The sequence below is a fragment of the Odocoileus virginianus genome, chromosome 4 (assembly GCF_023699985.2).
Source record: "Odocoileus virginianus isolate 20LAN1187 ecotype Illinois chromosome 4, Ovbor_1.2, whole genome shotgun sequence".
NCBI lineage: Eukaryota > Metazoa > Chordata > Mammalia > Artiodactyla > Cervidae > Odocoileus > Odocoileus virginianus.
The window spans coordinates 90530979-90558071 of NC_069677.1; the positions used below are offsets into that span (position 1 = coordinate 90530979).

General features: G+C 51.3%; 1 protein-coding gene across 1 annotated transcript in view; it reads left to right on the plus strand.

Annotated features, from left to right (window-relative positions):
• PLCL2 (phospholipase C like 2) overlaps positions 1-27093 on the plus strand; it is a 218302-nt gene that overhangs the window by 109697 nt on the left and 81512 nt on the right. The window contains 2 exon segments of the mRNA XM_070467022.1: positions 12344-14830; positions 18190-18393. Of these exon segments, the coding sequence (XP_070323123.1) occupies positions 12344-14830; positions 18190-18393 (2691 nt within the window).

The following is a 27093-nucleotide window of genomic DNA, read 5'->3' on the forward strand; positions in this document are numbered from 1 at the left end:
GATATAGATGACAGTTTTATAAATTTACTTTGAATAAATAGTTTGGTTGCAGGGAAAGTGTTTCACCAAAAGAATGTTGTCATGAAAGTATTATGTTCCATTATGGTCCCCTGATTTTATAAATAAAACCCTAGTGTTTTAAAGGCAGGTGTAACCTATTGCTTTGAATGATTTGGAAGCTTTAACCTGACCTGGAAAACTTCATTTTACAGGAACTGGGAATCTGTTTTCTTTGCATGTAGTTGATTTGAACACTGGGAGTATGAAGAAGAAGGAATCGTCTGAAAACTTCTGATCAGAGGGTGCTTTGGGTAGTCATCGGATTATTTCTTAGATAAAACTATTATGGGGATCATTGCTTCAAAACTTTCAAAAATGATTTTGCCCACTTATCAGTTTTGGCCGTGCCGGGTTTTCGTGGCTGCATAGCTTTCCCTAGCTGCGGCGAGCAGGGCCACTCTCTCGTTGGGGTGGTGGCTCCTCATTGCGCTGGCTTCTCCCGCTGCAGGCTCACGGGCACGCTGGCTTTAGTAGCAGCGGCTCGTGGGCTCAGTGGTCGGGGCTACCGGGCTCCGTGTGCAGGCTCAGCGGTCGGGGTCCACGGGCTCCGGCGCGCAGGCTCAGCGGTCGGGGTCCACGGGCTCCGGCGCGCAGGCTCAGTGGCTGGGGTTCGCGGGCTCCAGCGCACAGGCTCAGTGGTCGGGGTCCACGGGCTCCGTGCGCAGGCTCAGCGGTCGGGGTCCACGGGCTCCGGCGCAGGCTCAGCGGTCGGGGTCCACGGGCTCCGTGCGCAGGCTCAGTGGTCGGGGTCCACGGGCTCCGTGCGCAGGCTCAGCGGTCGGGGTCCACGGGCTCCGTGCGCAGGCTCAGCGGTCGGGGTCCACGGGCTCCGTGCGCAGGCTCAGTGGTCGGGGTCCACGGGCTCCGGCGCGCAGGCTCAGCGGTCGGGGTCCATGGGCTCCGTGCGCAGGCTCAGTGGTCGGGGTCCACGGGCTCCGTGTGCAGGCTCAGCGGTCGGGGTCCACGGGCTCCGTGCGCAGGCTCAGTGGTCGGGGTCCACGGGCTCCGTGCGCAGGCTCAGTGGTCGGGGTCCATGGGCTCCAGCGCGCAGGCTCAGCGGTCGGGGTCCATGGGCTCCGTGCGCAGGCTCAGCGGTCGGGGTCCACGGGCTCCGGCGCGCAGGCTCAGCGGTCGGGGTCCACGGGCTCCGTGCGCAGGCTCAGCGGTCGGGGCTCCCGGGCTCCAGCGCGCAGGCTCAGCGGTCGGGGTCCACGGGCTCCGTGTGCAGGCTCAGCGGTCGGGGTCCACGGGCTCCGTGCGCAGGCTCAGCGATCGGGGTCCACGGGCTCCGTGTGCAGGCTCAGCGGTCGGGGCTCCCGGGCTCCGGCGCAGGCTCAGCGGTCGGGGTCCACGGGCTCCGGCGCGCAGGCTCAGCGGTCGGGGTCCACGGGCTCCGGCGCGCAGGCTCAGCGGTCGGGGTCCACGGGCTCCGTGCGCAGGCTCAGCGGTCGGGGTCCACGGGCTCCGTGCGCAGGCTCAGCGGTCGGGGTCCACGGGCTCCGTGCGCAGGCTCAGCGGTCGGGGTCCACGGGCTCCGTGCGCAGGCTCAGCGGTCGGGGTCCACGGGCTCCGTGCGCAGGCTCAGCGGTCGGGGTCCACGGGCTCCGTGCGCAGGCTCAGTGGTCGGGGTCCACGGGCTCCGGCGCGCAGGCTCAGCGGTCGGGGTCCATGGGCTCCGTGCGCAGGCTCAGTGGTCGGGGTCCACGGGCTCCGTGTGCAGGCTCAGCGGTCGGGGTCCACGGGCTCCGTGCGCAGGCTCAGTGGTCGGGGTCCACGGGCTCCGTGCGCAGGCTCAGTGGTCGGGGTCCATGGGCTCCAGCGCGCAGGCTCAGCGGTCGGGGTCCATGGGCTCCGTGCGCAGGCTCAGCGGTCGGGGTCCACGGGCTCCGGCGCGCAGGCTCAGCGGTCGGGGTCCACGGGCTCCGTGCGCAGGCTCAGCGGTCGGGGCTCCCGGGCTCCAGCGCGCAGGCTCAGCGGTCGGGGTCCACGGGCTCCGTGCGCAGGCTCAGCGGTCGGGGTCCACGGGCTCCGTGCGCAGGCTCAGCGGTCGGGGTCCACGGGCTCCGTGCGCAGGCTCAGCGGTCGGGGCTCCCGGGCTCCGGCGCGCAGGCTCAGCGGTCGGGGCTCCCGGGCTCCGCGCGCAGGCTCAGCGGTCGGGGCTCCCGGGCTCCGTGCGCAGGCTCAGCGGTCGGGGTCCACGGGCTCCGTGCGCAGGCTCAGCGGTCGGGGTCCACGGGCTCCGTGCGCAGGCTCAGCGGTCGGGGTCCACGGGCTCCGTGCGCAGGCTCAGCGGTCGGGGTCCACGGGCTCCGGCGCGCAGGCTCAGCGGTCGGGGCTCCGTGCGCAGGCTCAGCGGTCGGGGTCCACGGGCTCCGTGTGCAGGCTCAGCGGTCGGGGTCCACGGGCTCCGTGTGCAGGCTCAGCGGTCGGGGTCCACGGGCTCCGGCGCGCAGGCTCAGCGGTCGGGGCTCCGTGCGCAGGCTCAGCGGTCGGGGTCCACGGGCTCCGTGCGCAGGCTCAGCGGTCGGGGTCCACGGGCTCCGTGTGCAGGCTCAGCGGTCGGGGCTCCCGGGCTCCGGCGCGCAGGCTCAGTGGTCGGGGTCCACGGGCTCCGTGCGCAGGCTCAGCGGTCGGGGTCCACGGGCTCCGTGTGCAGGCTCAGCGGTCGGGGTCCACGGGCTCCGTGCGCAGGCTCAGTGATCGGGGTCCACGGGCTCCGTGTGCAGGCTCAGCGGTCAGGGCTCCCGGGCTCCGGCGCGCAGGCTCAGTGGTCGGGGTCCACGGGCTCCGTGTGCAGGCTCAGCGGTCGGGGCTCCCGGGCTCCAGCGCGCAGGCTCAGCGGCTGGGGTTCACGGGCTCCGGCGCGCAGGCTCAGTGGTCGGGGTCCACGGGCTCCGTGTGCAGGCTCAGTGGTTGGGGTCCACGGGCTCCGTGTGCAGGCTCAGCGGTCGGAGCTCCCGGGCTCCAGCACGCAGGCTCAGCGGTTGGGGTTCACGGGCTCCGGCGCGCAGGCTCAGTGGTTGGGGTTCGCAGGCTCCAGCGTGCAGACTCAGCAGTCGTGGTGCGTGGGCTTAGTTGCTCCACAGCCTGTGGGCTCTTCCCGGATCAGGAATCGAACCCGTGTTTCCTGCGTTGGCAGGCAGATTCTTTACCACTGAGCCACCAGGGAATCCCAACAGTTTTTATATGTAAATAGTTATATGTGAGTTAAATCGTGTCACTAAATTGATGGGATTTAAAATTAACAGGTGACTTTTAAGAAATGGCTTCTTTGTTCTTCCTCGACAAGGACAATACAGCTTTCTGAAGCTTCTTTTTGAGAGGGTATTTTGACAAGTTCTCGAGATATCATGTGCATTACATCCATTTGGTCGTGCTGGAAAGTTCTATGGTAGCATTGAGTAGTGGCTTCAGTTAAACAAGGCCCAAAGAGTGTGTTGTGCACCCTGTATTTTCTGGGAAGGGGCTAACAGTCCACAGATCCTAGGGGATTAGAGTATTGCGGTGACACATTTATGATAGCATTTCTTTTTACTCTTCTTTCGTGAAGAAGTTCTTTCAGCCTGAAAAGTATTTATTCAGTTCAGTCGCTCAGTCATGTCCGACTCTTTGCGACCTCATGAACTGCAGTCCGCCAGGCCTCCCTGTCCATCACCAACTCCCGGAGTCCACCCAAACCTATGTCCATCGAATCTGTGATGCCATCCAACCATCTCATCCTCTGTCGTCCCCTTCTCCTCCTGCCTTCAATCTTTCCCAGCATCAGGGTCTTTTCAAATGAGTCAGCTCTTCGCATCAGGTGGCCAAAGTATTGGAGTTTCAGCTTCAGCATCAGTCCTTCCAGTGAACACCCAGGACTGAGCTCCTTTAGGATGGACTGGTTGGATCTCTTGCAGTTCAACAGGGTGTAACATAAAGTATATAAAAGTTCAGGGAGTCTTGAGAACTTTACCAGTATGACCTCATTTTATCATTATAACAACCCTATGAATCTGGGACTGTAAATAGCACATTGGGGTGTAGGCATTTTTTAATTCCTATTTTACAGGTGGGAAAACTGAGGGATGGAGAAGGTGCAATGCCAGCTCACATCTTGTGACCCATCATATTTCCGTGAGTAATTCCTAAACTAGAAAGTCTATAGACTGCTGGATTATTTTGTTCTACCTTGGAATAAAGAAGACCGTTTCACAGCTATAAATAAGAGCTCTTTTGTGACTGACTTTTCTGTTTTTATTAGCATAATTCCATAACTTGTATCCATAAATGATGTCGTTTTCTCTTTCCTGTCTCTTAGTCTGTAATTTCCCTTTTGGATAACCTTACAATTACCTTTGCCAGGCTCCTCTGTCCATAGGATTCTCTAGGCAAGAATACTGGAGTGGGTTGCCATTTCTTTCTCCAGAGGATCTTCCCGACCCAGGGATCAAACCCAGGTCTCCCGTATTGCAGGCAGACGCTTTAACCTCTGAGCCACCAGGGGAAGTCAAAATTACCTTTACAATCCTGTAAAACTTGTATCCTTTGCCTTTAACATTTAAGGTTGACATTCTTTCTTAGGAAATGATAAGTCTTTTTCTTCTAAAATTTATGTTAATGAAGCCAAGATTCTAAACTTATTAGAAGAAGTGAGATGGGTTTGCAAATTGCTTTCAGAGTCTAGTCAGTTTCAGCCTCTGAAACTCACCTATGACTCCTTACAGACCTACATTTTTGTTAGGGACACCTTCATCTGAGGAATTAGAGGGAAATTTAGGGACTACCGCCCTTTAAAAGAGAATCGCTTTTCTCATCAGAGTATTCATTGTATGTAACACATTTGCAAACAGGATCTAGTAGACAACCTGTGGTTAGATGTGCGTGGATCACCTGTAATCCTTTTGAACTGTAGTTCTTACCTCCATTCCTCTGTATTTCACTTTCTCTTTTACTCTGGCCACCTTGAACTTTTCTCTTTGTATTTATTTTTCAGCAAGTTGACTCCAGTAAGATAAGTCTAGGAGTGCGTGAATGTATGATCGTGCTTGAGTTTCTTGGATCTAATTTTGGAAAATTCTAGGACATTATTTCTTCTTAGGCTGTGTTCTCTCTCTTATCCTGCTGGGACTCAATTTTCACATATGTTCTGCAACAACTCTGGGATGCGCTGTTTTACATCTTTTACTTTTAAAATCTCTTTGTGTTTTATTTTGGATAATTTCTGTTGACACCTTTTCAAATTCACTGACTCTTTTCTTGGCTGTGTTCAGTCTGCTTATAAACCTATCAAAGGAATTCACCAGCTCTGATACTTAGAGTTTTAAAATAGCATTTCCATTGAACTGTTTTTTTATAACTTCCGTCTTTCTGCTGAAATAGCCCTTTTTCATGAATAGCTCCTGAATATCATCTCCCCCCATTCTTCTGTATATTAATAACAGTTGTTTTAAGGTCCCTGTCTGAAAAGTCTAGGTCACCTCTGAGTCTGACTGTTCGTTGCTTTGTCTCTTCACAGTGGATTTTTTCTTACCTTGTGTGTGTGTGTCTGTGTGCTATGATTTTTACTGAATGCTAAACATCATGTTTAATGGAGGCCGAGGTAAATAGTATTTACGCTCAGAAATGAACGTGCCTCTTCTTCTTGTAGGTCCTTACTGTTGGGGAAGTTGAGTCACTCTAGTCAATAACTGATCCGGGCTTGTGTTTTAAGTTGCCGTTGTTGCCTTGAGTGTCCCACTGGCTTCAAAGCCCTCCACCTGTGGGCCACGCCACTACAGGCACTGGCGTCCTGGGGGGTCACGCGAGGTTCCTGCTCTGCCATCGGCTTTCAGCGGCAGACGCCTGTGTCAGAAAGAGGTCTCTTTCCAGTGTTGCCCCGCCCCCAAGGCACACCGCTTACCACGTGGGGCTTGGCTTCTGCGGGACTCAAGGGGACTTTCAGTCCCCCCGATCTAGTTTCAGTCTCAGGCAGCCTTGTGCACCTGGGGCTCAGGGCCGGGACCTTGTGGGCATCCCATCCTGCTGCCCAAGTCAGCCAGGCTCCGCTGCACCGCGGTGCCTTCCCCCTTCCGCTGGTGGAGGCAGAGTTCTGCTTTATTGCTGCAGGCTTCTGAATCCAAGGGGCAGTAGGTCTTGGTCTGAGAGGCGCAGAAGCAGATGGATTTTGCTTCTGCCCATCGCCGAGCGGCCCAGGGGGAGAGCGGGCTTGCCGCAGTTTCCACTGGCTTCAGGCTTTTGCTTCTGGATGGGAGCGGGGCTGGGGGTGTAGTTGAACTCCATGGTGACCCCTTCTCCTGCTGCATTCCTGGGCCCTGGGGAGGGTCTCCCTCCTGCTCTGCCCCCGTCTTCCTCGGGAGCAGCCCATGGGGCTCCCCTGGGCATGCCATCTCCCCCTGTGTCTGGGGCTCCCAGTTACCCAAGCTGATGCTGGGAGCAGCGCACTCTTGGCCTTCAGGGTTTCCTTACCGTCCTAAGTGATTTCTCAGATGCGCTTCCGTGACGGCCCCCTTCCTCCCCTGCTCCGCGAAGTGTGAAACGACAGTGTCTGTGTCTTCCCTGTCCTCGGAGGGGCTGCCACCCCTTGGCATTCAGGCCCCTTGTGACCACGGCTCTCTGATGGGTATAAGAAAGGTGGTGACTATGTTGACAGTCTGGTTTGTTTCTTGCCGAGTGGGAGCAACATTCCCTTTCGGCTTTCTGCCTCGGAAGCCGCCATCGGCGCTGGACCCGCCTGCCGTGGGGACTGTGTGGGCGCCCGCCAGCTCCCAAGCCGTCAGCAGGTCGGTGGGGGTGCATCCTCGGGCCAAGCAGCTTTCTGTCGCTCACAGCGAGGGGCCCCTCCGTGTGAGCGGGAGGCAGCAGTTGGCTGCACCTCGCTTTCCTTCAGGTCATTTTATTCTTTGTCGGTTCATCTGACGCGGTGAAATGACCTTCGGAGCGACTGGTTTTGCTCCAGATCTTTTCCTTTTTTCCCTTTTTGCTCATCTTGGAGAGCACATCAAAGTTTTAAAGATGTATGAGGAAGCCTTGCAAGGTAACCCTGATGTGCCCAGCATGATGTATTCCTTCAACTCGGAGCTATTGTTATTAAGCTGCAGAAAGGTCAGGCCTTGCTGTGCCTGCTTATGGGGCTGCAGTTGCTTCTGGGTGTTTTGTTTTCTTAAAGATAGACGTTTCTTTAACTCAGTGTTTCTAAACTCTCTGTAATTCCCAGACTCCCTTCAATAAACATAAAGATCTCATACTCTTCTCTAATGTTACTTATAAATCAGATTAAATAACTGAACTCACACAAACCAGAAGGATAAACGGCCGCTCCATCCTCACGCTCCAACCCGTTCTGTTGGTACCCCACCCCCACACAAGAACCACCGCTCCTTCTGCCAGTGTGTGAATCTGGATGTTGATTTGTCGTTTTCTCCTGCTGTTTACTGAGAGATGCGCTGATAGCTCAGCTGGTAAAGAATCCGCCTGTGATGCAGGAGACCTGGGTTCAATTCCTGGGTCGGGAAGATCTGCTGGAGACGGGATAGGCTACCCACTGCAGGATTCTTGGGCTTCCCTGGTGGGTCAGCTGGTAAAGAATCTGCCTGTAATGCGGGAGACCTGGGTTCAATCCCTGGGTTGGGAAGATCCCCTGAAGAAGGGAAAGGTTACCCACTCCAGTCTTCTGGCCTGGAGAATTCCATGGACTGTATAGTCAATGGGGTCGCAAAGAGCTGGACACGACTGAGTGACTTTCCCTCTCTCTCACAATCAAACAGAAAATGGAAAGATATCAGCTAGAAATACAGGAGGGAGACTTTCCTGGTGGTCCAGTGGTTGAGAACCTGCCTTGCGATGCAGGGGACGCAGGTTCGATCCTGGGCTGGGGAGCTGGAATCCCACGTGCTGCGGAGGAGCTGGGCCTGCACATGGTCTAGGTGGGAGCCCACAGGCTGCAGCTGCTGACACCGAGGCGCTGTGGAGCTTGCGGACCACCGCTGAGCCCCGCCACAACTGGGGGGTCTGTGCTCTGCAGTGAAAGACCCTCTCTGATGCAAAGGAGACCCCACAGGCCACCGCTGAGCCCCGCCACGACTGGGGGGGGGGTGTCCATGCTCTGCAGTGAAAGACCCTCTCTGATGCAAAGAAGACCCCACAGGCCACCGCTGAGCCCCGCCACGACTGGGGGGGGTCCATGCTCTGCAGTGGAAGATCCTGCCCAATGCAAGGAAGACCTCATGTGCCACCGCTGAGACCCAACACACCCAAACACATCAGTAATTTTGAAACGAAAAAAAGAAGGACATGCAAGAAGAATGCAGTGGGACTCGGGAGGCATCAGCTCCTGGTTCTTGAGGCCAGACTGCGGCTCCTCGGGTGGGCGTCCCCTTCCCCAGGAGGTGCCTGGGTGGTCGCGTCGGAACTGAGCCCCTTGGGGCCAGCCAGAGAGTGAGGCCCATGTGCCTGTCTCTTCATTCCAGGATGAGAGTGTATGACGCTGCCCACACCAGTTATGGACTGCGCCCTCTGAAATACCCACTTAGTGCTCAGTTTAGAGGCGAAGAGGTAGTGACAGGCTTCTGTTACATAAAGTAGGCAGTCTTGTTAGAAGTCGGTATGTTTTTCCACTGGGCTCTGTGTGGCCACTTCCCTTTATAATGTCAAATATAAGTTCTCTAAAGGTTTTCATTCCTCCTGAGTTTGCTGCGGTGCAGAAGAGCTTGCCTATTGCCTCCTTCTATCTCATTGCTTTCACAAAATTACTCCTGGTCCTGAAGTGTTATTCTCGGTATGTGTGGGTTAAACGTATAAATGAATCTTTCAGCTTCTGTCCCACTCAGAATCTGTGATCCTTTATCGAGAATTGAGAATTTCAGGGTTGGCGCAGAGGCGGGTTCTTTCAGTAGCTGGTCATCGTCTGCACGAGACCTCACTTTTGTGTTCCTTCTCTTGGAGTGAAGAAGTGCTGATGGAGAGGCAGAAATGCACCAGTGGACCAACTTTACTTACAGGTGTGGTTGTCACCTCTCAGAAGCTCAGGTGACGCTTGCTTATAACATTCAGAGCCAGTTCTGAAACGTCACTTGTACTATTTTAAAAAGTATTTGGAGGCATCTCCATCTCAGCAGAAAAGTATGTCTTTTTACTCTAGTGTTAGGAGATTTAGTGCACATAAGTTGTTTGCGTTTAGTCTTCCTTTAGCTAAGAAATTGTAGGTGTAGCACATAGTTTCGTCACTTTTTAATTTTAAATTTGAGCTCACTAACATTTGGAGGCAACATAGAAAATAGATTCCAATTCTGCTGCAGATGAGCCCCTTAGCTGAGGCACATGATCTCTGCCAAAAGTGAAAGCCAGCGGAAATAAGTACCAAGCGGGACCAAGATTCTGGGACAATAGAGGCAAGGAAGACAATAGCGAAGATCAGAGAGACTGCAAGCTGCTTCTTAGAAAAGATAAACAAAATTGATAAACCTTCAGGCAGACTCATCACGAAAAACAACGGAAAGCACTCAAATCAATAACACTGGAAATGAAAAAAGGAGGTTACAACTGACACAGCAGAAATACAAAGGATCATAAGAGACTACTACAAGCAGCTATAGGCCAGGAAAACGGACGAGTTGGAAGAAGTGGGTATGTTCTTAGAAAGGTACCGTCTCCGGAGCAGGAAGAAACAGAAGATGTGAACAGACCAATCATGGGCACTGACATGGAGAACGCCCGACAAGCAGGAGATTCTGGGGCAGACTCAGGCAGGTGGCGGCCTGGGTCTCCTCCGAGAAGCCCAGTCCCCCTCCATCTGCATGCCCTTCCTTTCTTGGGGCTCTGGGGGGCCGGCTTGCCCTCACGTCCTGCCGCCACTTCCAGCCAGGGATCCAGCTCCTGCCAGCTCCCCAGTCCGTCTCTAGGCACGCACGCTTCTCCTTTGATGCTTTCTCATAGCTATATCTGCCAGCCAGGAGGGAGACAGCCCTGTGAGTTCAGGCCTCCACGGGCTGTAGAGAGAATAGGGTGGTTCTTGGCGACAGCTGATGGAGGGGAAGGAGGGGGTCACGGTCTCAGGTTAGGGGAGTCCCTGCTATCTCTGCCTTAGCCTGGACTGGGGGGCCATCATGTGCATGTGCCGGGGTCAGAGCCCTGAACTCACTCAGCAAAGCCTGTGAGGAGCAGGGTCATGTTTCTGCCGCCACGAGGATGCGGCTGAAGCCGCTGCTTATCCTGCGGATGTGGGCGTGCAAGCACGCGTGGACGTTACTAACCTGCTTTGAAACTTGGCTTTTCCCTCTGAATAGCAAAGAGGTCTCTGGGTTCCAAATATGTTGTTGTAATAAATTAGAAAGTGGTAGTCCAGTGTTAAGTAATATGTTGAGAATGACAGAATAAAAGATTCCAATGCTGAGAAAATGCTGTAGACATATTTCAGTGAATGAGTGGATCAGCACTTCCATTTATCTTTGTGATTCCTTTTTACTAGTGGCAGCTTTGAGAAATAATTTATAAAAATTATAAATTTACTTAATTAGCATGTTGTCCTTATGAAAGGTGAAAGTGTGTTGCAGGTAAAGACAACCCTCACTCTGAAACTCATGCATTTGTTTCATGTCCTTATGCATGGCTGCTTATAAACTTAATTTCATGCCAACTTGCTTAAATAGATAGAATACAATCTAAATTTAAGGGATTGGAACAGCTATAGTACAGCGTGCCTTGTGGATACAATTACTGTAGTTTTAATGTCTTCTGCACTTTATTGTTCTGAGGATACAATTGTAAAGAAATACTCTGCCTTCCAGCTTTTCTATTTTGTCTTGGCATTCAGATCACAAAAGCCTCTCTGGTTCATTTTGAAACTTTGAGGGAAATGATACCTGTGTGATTTAAAGTTTAAGTTTAACTACCTTCTGCAAATTGCTTTTGGAAGTATAGGTAGTTGAAAAGTAAAAGTGGTTTTAAATTTCAGACTTAACAAATAGCTTAATCAGTTTTTAAAATACAGAGGTTTTATTCAAAATAGATTCTCTCCAGAGCAGGAAAGTTAGAATGCCTTTGTATAATATTTTGCATGCTCTTTACTTTATTGCCATGAAAGTCATATAATCCCAACCTTTCTCTCTGTTTCTTATTTATGAATATAATGACTTACTGAAAATTGATCACTAATTTCATATACCTCCTGAGAGGCAGTATCAAGTTTTAGGTTTAAACTGTGAAAGATGTGGTGAGACCATTTGAGCATTTTTTAAAAAAAAATAAAATAATAAAGACGTCTGTAACAGGGAAAGAACTTAAATACACAGATAGATGTGGTGTCAGCTCTGGACACCCATTACATCATGCAGGAAAGTTGAGGAATGATGCAAACCGCCGTAGACGTAGGTGCTGCCCGAAGTTCTCACTCGGTAGTGTTAACAGCCTGCTAATATTAGGAGACTTGTTCTAAACACTTATCTGGCGCATGGGACCAGGCTTTAATAAATCAAATTCCAGCATTTTAGAAGCGCCGCCACCCGAAGTCTGTGCTCCCACCCAGACTTAATATAATGGCAGAAGTAAAACCATATCTATTTGAAGTATTTAGGAGCGTGACTAATCTAATATGAGACTCTGAAGAGCCAGGAATTGCTGCTGGAACTCCAGGGTCTACTCATGTAACACATAATTTAATGGTTCATACCGAGTTTTCCAGATGCAGTCCAGACAGCTCAGTGAGTCCCCGTGGTTAGGGAGCGGTTTTAAACTTTCCTGTACGTTCCCGTTCCCTAGGGTGATGCCTCAAATGTAAGTGCCTGGGCATCAGCCCTTGGAGAGCTGGTTCATGGGAATTCTGAGGCAAGTGGTCTCATGACAGCCTTTGGAGAAGCCTGGTTAGGAGAGGGGCATCCAGCCGGGCTTGCTGAGCGGCAGTGTGACCCGTGTGACGTGGCCCTGCATGGGCCTTAATGCCCTCTACGACCTTCTTAAACTCAGGTTCTGAACACCGAGTCCTGCTTGGCCATTTTCCCCCTGATCCCTGCAAACCATGTGGCCAATTCTGTATGCAAGCTTTTATTGTGCATTGCTTTTAAGTCGTGTCTCTTGACATTTACAGATTGCAGTTATTCACTAATGATTTTTTTACCTGTCTGCATTAGGCTGTAAACACAGAGGCCACTTCTCAGCTTCAGAAGCGAATGAGCACCATGCATTACGGGACATACAATAGCAAACCCTAAGAGTATGAGTCTTCTCCCAAGGAAATTAAATTTCTATTCCTAGTCTGGAACACAGAAGCCTACGCTTGTGCTCTTCTAATCCACTGTGGCTTTTTCTCTCCTAGGATGGTACAAAACAGAAACGAGAGCGGAAAAAGACCGTCTCGTTCAGCAGCATGCCCACAGAGAAGAAGATCAGCAGTGCAAGCGACTGCATCAACTCCATGGTGGAGGGGTCCGAGCTCAAAAAGGTCCGCTCCAACTCTAGAATTTACCACAGGTATTTCTTGCTGGACGCTGACATGCAGAGCCTGAGGTGGGAACCATCCAAGAAGGATTCCGAGAAAGCCAAGATTGATATTAAGTCCATCAAGGAAGTGAGGACGGGGAAAAATACAGACATATTCCGCAGCAATGGCGTTTCTGACCAGATATCCGAAGACTGTGCGTTTTCCGTCATCTACGGAGAGAATTATGAGTCACTCGATCTGGTTGCCAACTCTGCAGACGTTGCAAACATCTGGGTCACTGGACTGCGGTACCTAATTTCTTATGGAAAACATACCCTTGACATGTTAGAAAGTAGTCAGGACAACATGAGGACTTCCTGGGTTTCACAGATGTTCAGTGAAACTGATGTAGATAACCTGGGACATATAACTCTGTGCAGTGCCGTGCAGTGTATCAGGAATCTCAATCCTGGCTTAAAAACAAGCAAAATTGAGCTGAAGTTCAAAGAACTGCATAAATCCAAGGACAAAACTGGTACTGATGTCACAAAGGAGGAGTTTGTTGAGGTTTTCCACGAGCTTTGTACTAGACCTGAAATTTATTTCCTTTTAGTTCAGTTCTCAAGCAATAAAGAATTCCTTGATACCAAGGACCTGATGATGTTTCTGGAGGCAGAGCAGGGCGTGGCACACATAAACGAGGAGATAAGCCTTGAGATTATCCACAAATACGAGCCATCCAGAGAGGGTCAGGAGAAGGGCTGGCTTTCCATAGACGGGTTCACTAACTACCTTATGTCACCTGACTGTTACATATTTGACCCAGAGCATAAGAAGGTCTGTCAGGATATGAAGCAGCCTCTGTCTCATTACTTTATAAATTCATCTCACAACACATACTTGATCGAGGATCAGTTCCGAGGCCCCTCTGATATCACAGGGTACATCCGAGCTCTTAAAATGGGTTGCCGGAGCGTGGAATTGGACGTCTGGGACGGGCCGGACAATGAGCCTGTGATTTACACAGGCCACACCATGACGTCTCAGATCGTCTTCCGCAGTGTCATCGACATCATCAACAAGTATGCCTTCTTCGCTTCCGAGTACCCGCTCATCCTGTGTTTGGAAAATCACTGTTCCATCAAACAGCAGAAGGTCATGGTGCAGCACATGAAGAAGATTTTAGGAGACAAGCTGTACACAACGTCACCCAACGTCGAGGAATCTTACCTGCCATCCCCAGACGTCCTGAAAGGGAAGATCCTCGTCAAAGCGAAGAAGCTGTCCTCCAACTGCTCCGGGGTCGAGGGTGATGTCACCGACGAGGACGAGGGGGCGGAGATGTCCCAGAGGGTGGGCAAGGAGAACACGGAGCCGTCCAACCACGTGCCTGCCAAGCGCTTCCAGCTCTGCAAAGAGCTGTCGGAGCTGGTGAGCATCTGCAAGTCCGTGCAGTTCAAGGAGTTCCAGGTGTCCTTCCAGGCTCAGAAGTACTGGGAGGTCTGCTCCTTCAACGAAGTGCTGGCCAGCAAGTATGCCAATGAGAACCCCGGGGACTTCGTCAATTACAACAAGCGCTTTCTGGCCCGGGTCTTCCCCAGTCCGATGAGGATTGACTCCAGCAACATGAACCCGCAGGATTTTTGGAAGTGCGGCTGTCAGATCGTGGCCATGAACTTCCAGACTCCGGGGCTGATGATGGACCTGAACGTGGGCTGGTTCCGGCAGAACGGGAACTGTGGCTACGTGCTGCGGCCGGCCATCATGCGGGAGGAGGTCTCCTTCTTCAGCGCCAACACCAAGGACTCGGTGCCGGGGGTCTCCCCACAGCTGCTCCACATCAAGGTCATCAGCGGGCAGAACTTCCCCAAGCCCAAAGGCTCGGGCGCCAAGGGCGACGTGGTGGACCCGTACGTGTACGTGGAGATCCACGGCATCCCGGCTGACTGCGCGGAGCAGAGGACAAGGACCGTGCACCAGAACGGGGACGCGCCCATCTTCGACGAGAGCTTCGAGTTCCAGGTCAACCTGCCCGAGCTGGCCATGGTGCGCTTCGTGGTCTTGGACGACGACTACATCGGCGACGAGTTCATCGGCCAGTACACCATCCCCTTCGAGTGCCTGCAGACGGGCTACCGCCACGTGCCGCTGCAGTCGCTGACCGGGGAGATCTTGGCGCACGCCTCCCTGTTCGTGCACGTGGCCATCACCAACCGGAGAGGGGGCGGCAAGCCTCACAAGAGGGGCCTCTCGGTGCGGAAGGGGAAGAAGTCCAGGGAGTACGCGTCCCTGAGGACGCTGTGGATCAAAACTGTGGACGAGGTCTTCAAGAACGCCCAGCCCCCGATCCGGGACGCCACGGACCTCAGGGAGAACATGCAGGTAGGCTGCACTCAGCCTCCAAGGAGGCTCAGGAGGCTGTTAGGGTTTCAGCGAACAGCTGTGTATCTGACTTCATGTACTTTGTGAATTCCAGTTGCTTGTAAGAATGCTCACCCACTGATGTCATTTTTTTCCCCCATCATGGTAAATTTCCCAAAGGGCAGTCGGCCCTTCAACACGTTGATGACACTTGGGAATGAGCCCCCCCTTGTTGCTGAGTCCATAGAAGGCCCTGGTCCCTGGTAGGCCCTAAGCAATGGTGCCCGTCTTTTCTAAAAGCGCAGGTGGGAATCTCTCCTGTTTCTGGGTGTTCCTGAGCTGGAGCACACGGACAGACCATCAAAATGAAAGGACACGCCTCCATCCTTTCTTGTGGGGCGGTCCTGCTGCGGGAATGGCACATCTGTAAACAGCCAGTGTCTGTCTGAGTGTTGAGCCTGCTCTTGACTCAAGCCCAGCAATCTAATTGTTTCAGTAAGAGGCACATGATACCTGTATTTATTAGACATCTAAGATAGTGACCACCTCTGAACTGCATAGCGACTAAAAGCAGTCAGTCAGGATTATGTATGTAATTAAGTATCGTCCACGTGTCTAGCAGGATACAGGGGCTGCCAGCGATGCAGAACAAGTCATGAGGGCTGCCCCCCCACACACCAGCCCCAGCACACAGACACACAGACACACACACACAGACACACACACACACACACCAGCCCCAGCACACACACACACACCAGCCCCAGCACACACACACACACACACACACCAGCCCCAGCACACACACACACACAGACACACAGACACACACACCAGCCCCAGCACACACACACACACACACACACACACACACACCAGCCCCAGCACACACACACACACACACACACACACACACACACACACACACACCAGCCCCAGCACACACACACACACACACCAGCCCCAGCACACACACACACACACACACACACACACACACACCAGCCCCAGCACACAGACAGACAGACACACACACACACCAGCCCCAGCACACACACACACACACACACACACACACACCAGCCCCAGCACACACACACACACACAGCCCCAGCCCCACACACACACACACACACACACCAGCCCCAGCACACACACACACACACACACACACACACACACACACACCAGCCCCAGCACACACACACACACACACCAGCCCCAGCACACACACACACACACACACACACACCAGCCCCAGCACACACACACACACACACACAGACACACACACACACACACCAGCCCCAGCACACACACACACACACACAGACACACACACACACACACCAGCCCCAGCACACACACACACACACACACACACACACACCAGCCCCAGCACACAGACAGACAGACAGACACACACACACACACCAGCCCCAGCACACACACACACACACACACACACACACCAGCCCCAGCACACACACACACACACACACACACACACCAGCCCCAGCACACAGACAGCCAACACACACACACACACCAGCCCCAGCACACAGACACACACACACACACACCAGCCCCAGCACACACACACACACCAGCCCCAGCACACAGACAGACACACATACACACACACCAGCCCCAGCACACACACACACACACACACCAGCCCCAGCACACAGACAGACACACACACACACACACCAGCCCCAGCACCCACACACACACACACACACACACCAGCGCCAGCCTGTCCCAGTGTGTGTCCATCCCAAAGATACGTGTGTATAAAGACATACATGTATATGTTTATAACTATTATGAGCAGAATGCCAGCAGCAAGTAAAACAAAAAGACCTTCCCGCAGCAGAGTAATGTTATCATTTGTCTCAAAGCAAAAGCGTAACAGAAATACGGAGGGCGTCTCCCTGCCTGCGAGGCTGCCACGGTCGTGGACCTCAGCTCCCGAGGCTGGTACGGTCGTGGACCTCGGCTCCGAGCAGGCCGCAGCCACACCCGTGTGTGCATGAGGCTGCACGTCGTCCTTCTGGGCTGCGTGTGTCTGCACTGTGAGTGCCGTGTGCAGTCAGCGCTGTGCCTGGGCCGTGGAGCCTGGGTGGGCAGGACCCCGCAGGTGCCTGTGGTTGGGGGGTGGGCACTGGGAAGGGGCGGCGGGCAGGGAGCAGGAGATGAAACGACCAGGACGACAGCAGGTGGAGAAATTAGGGGGCTCTGAGGGCCCCAGAGTGCCCGCAGGAAGGACTGTCACGACCGTCAGCATCCAGGATGCTCAGCTTGATTACCATATTTAAAGTAGCATTGATCAAACGCTTCCATTTCAAACTGATGTGCTGCTCATCTCCAAGGACTGGGGCATTTGAGCGCAGAAGGCACAGGTCTGCGGGCCTCTACCCCTGCCCTCTGGGCACCATCCTCAACCCAGGTCGGGACCCAGGCGCGCCTGGATTTCCCGTGTTTCGGTTAGAATGTGCCTGTTATGGCACCGCAGGATCGAGAGTGTTGACCTCGTCCTGAGCCGACTTCAGGTACCAGCCTGACCCCTTCGCCTGCCGGCTGCATGACCCCAGACGGACAGGAGAGGCCACAGCCGAGGCTCGGTACCCTCGGGCCCAGCGTGGTGGTGAAGGGTCAGACAGGGCCACATGTAACACGCGTGGCTCCGAGCGGCACTCAGACACCCGCTCACGGCCTTCCAAAGTGCGGAAGGGCTTCCTTTCATGGGTATTTCCATGGCCCACCGCTAGTGATTAGAAATAAAGGAGGCAGGAGGAGGAGCAGTGGGACCCCTGGAGACGGGGCGATGGGCAGGGCAGGCCGTGGTCCCTGGGTCTCCCACCTGAAACTGCAGCTTCCCCGAAGTCCCTCTAGCTTTGGAACCAGCGGGTGTGAACAGGTGAGAGGGACTCGGGTTCCTTCCTGTCAGATGTTCCTCCTTTTTGGATGGCTGGCCTACCTGATACTTAGTTGAAGCCTGATTCCATTATTTTCTCATCTTTTTGAAAGCAGAAGCCATTTTTTTGTTTGTTTGCTTGCTTGTAATTGCATATCAACATTTGCACTGCTGTGAACTTTGATCTGAAAGGCAGCTTTGCCCTTCAAAAGAATTTAACTTGTTTGCCTTTTCTGCCCTTTGGATAAATTGGTGTTACAAATGCCTATGTCTGCGTTTACTTTGGAAAATAGCCCTTTTTCCCCAGGATAAAATAATCATTAACCACGTCTGTTGTAACACTAACTCGTAACTGCCGCGCCAGGCAGCCCCAGGATAACCAGGTGTGTCGAGGACAGCATCCCTGGGAAACTCAGCCCCTGGTGAATTACAGCGCGCCTTCTTTCTTCCCACTGAGCAGAACGCAGTGGTGTCCTTCAAGGAGCTGTGTGGCCTCTCGTCCGTGGCCAACCTCATGCAGTGCATGCTGGCGGTGTCTCCCCGCTTCCTGGGACCTGATAACACGCCCCTGGTGGTCCTGAACCTCAGCGAGCAATACCCCACCATGGAGTTGCAGGGGATCGTGCCCGAGGTGCTGAAGAAGATCGTGACGACTTACGACATGGTGAGTGGCTCGTCCCACTTTCAGGGTGCCCCGGGGGAGAGAGGTGTCTTGGGCCATTTCCCCTGATGTGCTCAGGAGTTCTGGCTAAGGACTTACCTTTACCTGTGCTGGAAGCCTGACTCTCCCGACCTTGCTGCATTTGAAAGACTTTAGTGTTTCGTTTTTGCTGTTTTAGAAAGCAGGATTCAGACACGTACCTCCATTGGATCAAATAGTAGTCAGCTTTTCAGGAATACATCTGAATTGCTTTCTAAAGCATACATGATTTTCGACACACATAGAGTAAGGATTTTTAAAAAATCTTTCCCTGCAGCCAGCCATTGATTCACCCATATTTTGTTTTCATTTTTCACACTGGCAGAGGTGAGAAATTTTTTTCTAAAATGCCTTTTAAATACCCTCAGAGGCGGGTGTCTCCACCACGTGCCTGGACCGTGCAATGCCCTCCCCCCTGACGGCAGCCCCCCGCGGTACCCATGATTGGTAATCAGCTAGCGTCAGTGAGGAATCCTCGGGACACCTAGAACGCTGCATTTTTGCACCTGAGGTCTGTCTTGCATTTTCTTAATCGCATCCTGCTCTCGCAGTCCTTTTTGATTGATTGTAACTCTGAGGGAGGCATCGGCGGGTGAGCACCGCCCTTTGGAGGTCAGTGTAGCTGCAGGTATCTGAACTCCTGCGTGCGCAGCGTGAGGGTTGAGGGTGGGGTGGGACACTCCCCTCCCAGATGGGCGAGGCTGCCACTTGTGCTCAGAGGTCACAGGCCTCACCCACCCCACCTCCACCCTCGAAGCGGGAGTTCAGACCACAAGACACGAGGCTGCTTCTGCTGCAGGCTGCTGTGGTCTGAGACGGATTGGGAGAGGCTGCGTGAAGTTTAACAGAAATGTTTGCTTGCTGTTCCATAAGTGGATCAGAAAGCAGCAACTCACAGGACTTGATACAATTTAAAGAAAAGACAGAAAGGCTTTCGATCGGCGTTTCCCACACCGTGTGCTGAGGAGCCTTGGTTTCTTAGGATATTAATATGTCCCCAGGGAGAAAGGATTCCGTGTTGAAATAATTTAGGGAAATACTGGTTTGAGTGAAATCAATCAGATGTCCTCTCTGCGGGACTCCGTGGGGCCCTTTGTTTGCTGGCAGTGGCCTTCCAAAGGCTGATGGGCGTAGCGTGCCCTGTTTAAGGCATTGAGTTGACCATGGGGTAGTATTTCCTAAAGCAAAAGTTTGGGAAGTATTTTTGTTTTTGATCTTCTTCACTTGACCTTATTCACTGAAGTCTTTGGGTGAATAAGCTTTGGAAGTGCAAATCAGAACAATGCAGTATTTTTTTTCTTTCCCCAGTTTTGTTGAGAAATAATTGACTCGTGTAAGTTTAAAGTGTGCTGCCTGATGGTTTGATTCGCACATGTTGTGAAATGATTACAATGGGCTCAGCGAACATCTGTCTCCTCAGATAGATACAATTTTAAAAATAAAGAAGAAGGGAAAAAAAATTCTTCTTGTGATGAGAGCTCTTAGTTTTCTCTCTTGACAAGTTTCCTGAGTATCAGTCATCTTGTGCATTTCATTCCCAGGACGTCTTTGTCTTGTAACTGGAAACGTCTGCCCTTTGACTGTTCTCCTCCGATTCTCACTTCTCCACTTCTGGTAACCACAAGCCCCATCTCTTTTTCCATCAGTTTGTTTTTTGTTTCTGTTTTACTTTCCACATATGAGAGAGATCATACAGCATTTGTCTTTCTTTGACTTATTTACACGTAGCATAATACCTTCAAGGTTCATCTGTGTTTTTAGCAAATGGTAGGATCGCTTCCTTTTTTTATGACTGGTACATATATATGATACATGTGTATGCATATATATGTATGTCTCACAGCTCCTTTATCTATTGATGGACACTTAGGTTGCATACATGTTTGGCTGTTGTAAATAATGCTGCTGTGAACATGGGGTGCAGGTATCTTTTGAGTTAGCACTTTCATCTCCTTTGGATATGTTCCGAGAAGGGGAATTGCTGGATCCTCTGGTAGTTCTATTTTCCATGCTTTGAGGATCTTCTTTGCCGTTTTCCCTAGGAACTGTACCAATTTACATTCCCACCAATAAGAAGAATGCAGTGTTTTAAACAGCTCATCAGTTCATTAGCTTAAGAAAAAAAGTGGGGTTTGAGGTCGATGCTTGCTATTTCCTGCTTTTTCCAGCTTAGAGTTCATGGTGACGTCAGACAAATAAGGACCGAACAGTGGACACTGCAGGCACGCTGCGGGGAGTGGCAGTCACCCCCAGACAGGAGGCTGGCTGGTGGGGCAGAAGTGTCTGTAGACTTCAGGGGGTCGGGGGTGGGGACGCTCTGTGCTGGGTGCTGGAGCGGCCGCAGGCATGAACATATGTGGCTGCTGTCCTCAGGGAGCCATCCTGTCTGCTAGGAGGGCAGCTGGAGAGAAAAGCATAAGCAGCTCATGCTGAGATTCCTTTGATGGGGAAAAGGGAAAGACAGGAAAAATGGAGAAGTCTAAAGAACCCTTCTATGCTGCGACTCAGGCTGCCTGGTTAGTTTCATGAAAAGCCCAGAGAAGTCGTTGATATCTGTAAATGCTTTTAAAACTTAAGCCACAAGTAGAATCGTTGGCTGCTTTGGATCTGTGTCGTTGACCAGCATCTAAGATGACTTACCCGCTCGGGTGTTTCACGGGCCACATGGGACCGTTTCTTCCTGGTAACCTTTTTAACAGGACCTTCCTGAGAGTGGGCTGTGATGCCGCAGGGAGGTGAGAGCTGAGCCAAGGTTGGTACCAGGACCTGGTCCCGGCTGAGTGCAGAGCAGGAGGGATCCTGGTGAGGTTGACATAGCACCCACCGTGGTACTTGGCACAGGTTGCTCAGTGCCCCTTGCTTCCCCACCCCACCCTCTCCCTGGGCTGGTGGATGATAACACTTATTATGTAATTCTAATTTGCTGGTGACTTTCTAATTGTGTTGTTGCAGAAATGATAAGACAATTAGCTTGCTTGAATTTTTAAAGTTGTGAAATTAGTCTTACATAATGTTTAAATATCTGGGCTGTGTTATACCCCTAGTTTTAGTGATTTGTTCTATTTTTAATTCCACCTGGTAAACTAAGCCATAAAGTATCTAAATTAAATTAAAATTTTTATAATTTGCATTTAAAAATTGTCACATTGTTATAGCAACAGTATAGCTCTTATAATATTTTATAGTCCATTTATTGGTGACTTAATTACTTCTCACCTTGTGACAGTTAATTTATTAAAGCTAGCTAAAGAACAGATGAAATATTCATGGGAAATGTAGTAAGGTCTTGGATAGCCTCTATTTTTGTAATGTTATATTGAGCTTAACCCAAAATTAGCCTTGGAAATAAGATCTTATTTCATTTTGCTGACTTCCCATTTATAGTCTGAAGACTCCAAATAAGATCTTATTTCCTTCTGTTGACTTCCCCTTTATAGTTTGAAGGTTCCAAGTGTTGGTGTAGTTGGAGAAATGCTCCCCGCCCCCACCGAGTCTTGCATTACTGTGCGTCTACGCCCTGGAGGTGCCCCCAGTGAGGAGGGGCTGGTGGTATCACCTAGGGCTGCTTGAATATGTACTTAAGCTCTCAAGATGGTGATCACTTTGCTGTGTGTAAACTCTCATGAATGAACTAGGGTGGCTGAAACGTGCCCATCTGTGAAAAAGGAGAGGCAGGGAAGGGGCTGACCGTGCACCTGTGGGCAGTGTGGAGGCGGCCTCCTGCACACCTCTGGTCCCAGCGTGATTATGAATAGCTCTCCCTTTAACCCTTACAGTTGTCCCTGTTTAGATAATCAGTTGTGTGATAACCCTGCCCATAGCCCACCAGAATGTTCAAAGGGCCCTTGTGATTCCCACCAACAGACAAGTCTTCAGAATGGTCCAGATGGTGTTTGTCTTACCCTATGTGTAGATCCTCCTTGGGTCCTGGAAGTGGCGAGGTTTGAGGCTGGGACCTCACTCGGGAAGGTGGGTGTCAAAGTCGCTCGGGAGCAGAGGAAGAAGTCAAGCTCAGACAGCTTCTTAAACCAGGCAGATGGGCTAGAAATGAAGAGGGGCTGGTCCGGAGAGGGGGAGCAGCCGTGCGGTCACAGCAAGGGGGATTTTCTTCCTGGGAGGAGGTTACAGCTTAGTGGAAGACAGTACGTGTATAATAGTGAGGGGAGAGATGCTAGATATTTTTAAATAGGTAAATAAATTATTTTGAAAAGACTCATTTGAAAAGACTCTGATGCTGGGAAAGATTGAAGACTGGAAGAGAAGGGGATGACACTGGATGCGATGGTTGGATGGCATCACTGACTCAATGGACATGAGTTTAAGCAAGCTCTGGGAGTTGGTGATGGACAGGGAGGCCTGGCATGCTGCAGTCCATGGGGTCACAGAGAGTCGGACATGACTGAGTGACTGAACTGAAATAAATTATCTGGATGTTCGTGAGAGAGAAAGGTCAGTTTAAAGTTTAGGGCCTGGAAAGGCTTCAAGGAAACACTGGCCTTTGAGCTCGACCTTTACAAATGAGTCAGACTTCGGCAGGTGAAAGTAAGAAGGAAGACAGTTGCAGGCGGGTTCACAGGGTGAAACACACTCAGGAATGGGAAGCACCTGTCCTGGGAAACTGACGCGTGGGCCAGGGGAGTTCCTGCACATGTTTGAGCACTCAGGGCCCATGCTCAGAGTCAGGATTTGGGGCTGTGAGAGGGCTGGGTGAGGGGGAGCTCAGAGGTCACCTGCCTTTATTGTGCAGATGAGAAAATGGAAACACAGGGGTGCATCAGGCTAACATCAGAACCAGCTTTAGGGCCCAGCTAGTCTCCTTGTCCAGTTTGTCCCCCATAGTCCAGATGAGGAACATGAGCCGTGTGTGTGGTTTGTAGATGAATGATGAGTCTGCTCATAAAGCCCAAATAGCTCCAATAATCATGATCTGAAATGCTTCATGTGGGGCTCTTGAAGTCCCAGATACCTTATTTCTGATTGTTGTTCCCTCATGAAGGTGAAGAACAATTCGTCTTGTGTACCTTGGTGTAATTTTTTTTTTTTTTAGTATTTATTTATTTTATTTTTGACTATCAGATTGCACCATTGGGGCTTCTCTCTGGTTGTGGCCCACAGCACATGGACTTAGTTGCCACACAGCATGTGGGATTTTAGTTCCCCAAGCAGGGATTGAATCCAGGTCCCCTGCTTGGGAAGGCAGATTCTTAACCACTGCACCCCCAGAGAAGTCCCTTGGTGTCTATTAAAAGGCAGCTTCGATGAGCTTAAAATAAGGAGGACTGTGTTCAGTAGATGAACTTCCACTCAAAGGAATCCAATGACAAGTATATCTTTTATATTCTTACTTCAGAAAACAGAAAATTTAAAGATTTTACTCAGAGCCTATGTAAATGAACTTGAATGCATCACCTTCTGAGAATTAAATATCATGGTTCAACTTGTTCTCTCGTGGGTTTAAAGGCTGGGTTGAAGAAGATCAGGATTATGTAACCTGAGTAAGAAACTCTGGTGAGCGCATGGGTCCTCCATGACACCCAGCGCTCCTGGAGTGGTCCCCCCGGGGCTTAGGACATCTCCCCTCTCCCATCGATGTGACTTCATTCATCACCATTTTGTGCCAAAACGATGTTTACCATCCCTTTAATGTTGATGAAAGTACCGATTCAGCTCCCCAACTCTTACTGCTTATTTGTTTCAGATTTACCAACTACTTTCTGCTTAATTTTTTTAATTTTTAAAATTGAGATCTGTACTAATACATAGAGACCAAGATGTCAGCATTCCTCCTCAACAGAAAACATTGAAAGTTTAAACATTTTGTGAAGAGTTACATGAAAAGAAAGTTCTCATTACAATTTTTTCGTTGGTCTTTGAGGGCTGTATTCTCAGGGAAATAAACTGGATACAGAAAGGCAAGCCCTGCAGAATTCCACATATATGAGGTATCTAAAGTAGTCAAGTGCATAAAATCAGAGACTAGAATGGTCATTGTCAGGGCCTAGGAGGAGAGGGAAATGGGACATTATTAATTACCAGGCATGAAATTTCAGTTCCGTGAGATGGAAAAGCCTGTGTACCACCTGCGCCTCTGGTCAGTGGTAGTGTGTTATCCACGGAGCGAGTTAAGAGGGTCGAACTCATGGTGTCCTTACCACACAAACATTTTTTAAAGAAAAAGATGTTTTTCCTGATTGTGCTGCTGTGTTTCTGCACTCTGGAATATGCTTCAGTCATTGTTGTTAAACTGACGATGAAGTCCTGGGGGATGAGAGGAGAGAAGGGGAAAACGGAGAGGAGTGGATGCCCTTCTCCATCAGAGACAGTGCGGTTGTTGACGCTCAGCAGTGGACTAGCAGGCCGCCATCTGCTCCGAGATACCCATGAATTCATTCCTGTCAGTGCAGTTCCTTTGTCTCCACTTTCTGTTTTAAGTTAATTTGTTTCCATCTTTTAAAGCGCTGCAAAAATCCTGATTTTAATTGCCTTCACGCTTAATTAAGAAAGCACTCTCTGGGGAATCCATTTATCCAGTAGAGAACAGTATTTTTTTAGTGTTGTTTTTTTTTTAAAAGAACAAGATGCTTTGTCTAAGAGCATGTTTGCTCACTGTGAATATTTTTACCTAAGTTATAAGTAGTCCCTTCTATCTCATGGCTTTGCATATTTCTTAGATAAAGCAAGGTCCTTTAAATAAAAGACGTGCAGTGAAGGGTTTTTTCCTTACACAAACAAGCCACCATCCAGCGTGCTCTGCGGTGTGTTGTTAGCATGGTTTCCTATATTTGGTCTGGCCACTGCCTGACGCAGGGAAGAGAGAAATCACACTTCATGATCGATGGAGCCAGCCCATCTGGACCAAGCAGAGATGATCTGTAATAAGGTTACTATTGATCCCCTTCTCCTCTGTGGCTCCTTTTATCACACTTCTCCCTCAGAACTTGACATTAAAGCATCTTTTAATTGGTGGTGTCAACTCTCCCAATTTTTATAACTGTGGAAAAACAGAACATTATGCCTTGGGCTAAGACTGCGCTAAAAAGAGAGTGGGGGGAAAGATTAGGGGAAAGGTGGATATATCCTGCTACCAGGGAAGAGCAGAAACCCGGAGGCTCTAGTTTAATTCAGAGGAGGAGGTCTAGACACTGAGGCTTCCAAAAGCAGTTTCTCTGGAATCATCAGAACCCTATGGCTGTCCTCCTTCAGAGCGACGGCCAAGCCTGCGGGAAGGGAAGATGTTTCAAGGTTGGACATGCGGATGGCATTCCCCGTCCCATCCGATCAGATGCAGAGGCTGCCCTCAGCCTCCAGGAGCAGAGAGACTGAGAAGCCTTGAGAAGATGGCTCTTCACTGGGAGCGGATGGTGATGATCGCACGACTGCGTCTCTCGTCCGCTTTTCTCATTTCTAGCGTCTCCACCGAAACCCTCAACGGACGCCTATGTAGACGTGTTCCTAAACACACACATGCAGACCCCAGGCACTCAGTGAGAGCAACTGGGAAAACGAGCCTCGGAGGGGCTGGCCGCTGCCTCAGAAGCGCCTTCCACGGCAGCGGCGTTTCCCGGTGCCGTGTGATGCCCAGCCCGTCCATCGGGGAGGACAGACCTTTACGCACTCCCTCAGCTCGTAGACTGCTGTCTCCAGCTGGGAAGTGGTAAACGGGCCTGAGTGGCCCGGTGTCCCTGGCTGCACCGCAGGTCTGGCCTCCTGTTCCCGAGTGGCCCTGGGCAGTGGCCCCGAGTCGGCAGGCGAGATGCAGGAGCCTGTGGCTGGATTTCCTGTGAGCCGGCACCGGGTCAGCGGCTGCGGGACGGTGGCTGAGACCAGGCCCTGGAGGGGTCGCCTCTGGCTTCTCCATTAGCACCTTGCTGCTGCTTTTCAGAGACCAAACAAGCTTGTTTGTGTGTGTACTGGTTGCCCAGGGTCTTCATTGCTGCCTGAGGGTTTTCTCTAGTTGGGGCAAACAGGCGCTGTTCTCTAGGAGTGCGCAGGCTTCACCTTGGGGCGGCCTCTCTTTTTGGGGAACGCGGGCTCTGGGGCACACAGGCTTCAGTAGTTGTGGCCCATGGGCTTCGTTGCCCCAGGGCATGTGGGCTCTTCCCGGACCAGGGATTGAACCCACGTCCCTGGCACTGGCAGGCAGATTCTTCACCACTGTACCACCAGAGAAGTCCCAGATTGTTCATTTCTTGAACACTTTATTTCACTGAATCTAGCCGGAAATGCATATAAAATATATCTGAGACCTGAAGCTCCAGAAAATGGAACTGTTTTCAAGCGTTTGCGTTATGCAGAAGAACACTACGAGATTTTTGGTAAAACTAAGATTGCTGGAGTAGGGTGGTCCTTTCACTTCATGTGAACGAGCAGACGGATTGCTTCCCGTGTCCGCATCAGATTCTCCTCTGAATACGGGATTTTGCTCTGGTACTGTGCCTTCAGCATTTATTCTTGGCAAATACATTATCTTTTTGACCAGAAATAGTTTGTTTCTTCAGAGGCTGAAGATGCCTCCTTATGTTTTTTTGCTGAGTGCTTCCGTCAGAGACCCACCGGGACCTCTCTCGAAGAGCCTGTGTGCATCTCCAGAATCCCGCACGCCCTCCATCAGTAACAGACGTGGTTTTCTTGGCCCGGCGCCGGTGCGGCTGCAGCCTGTCGAGG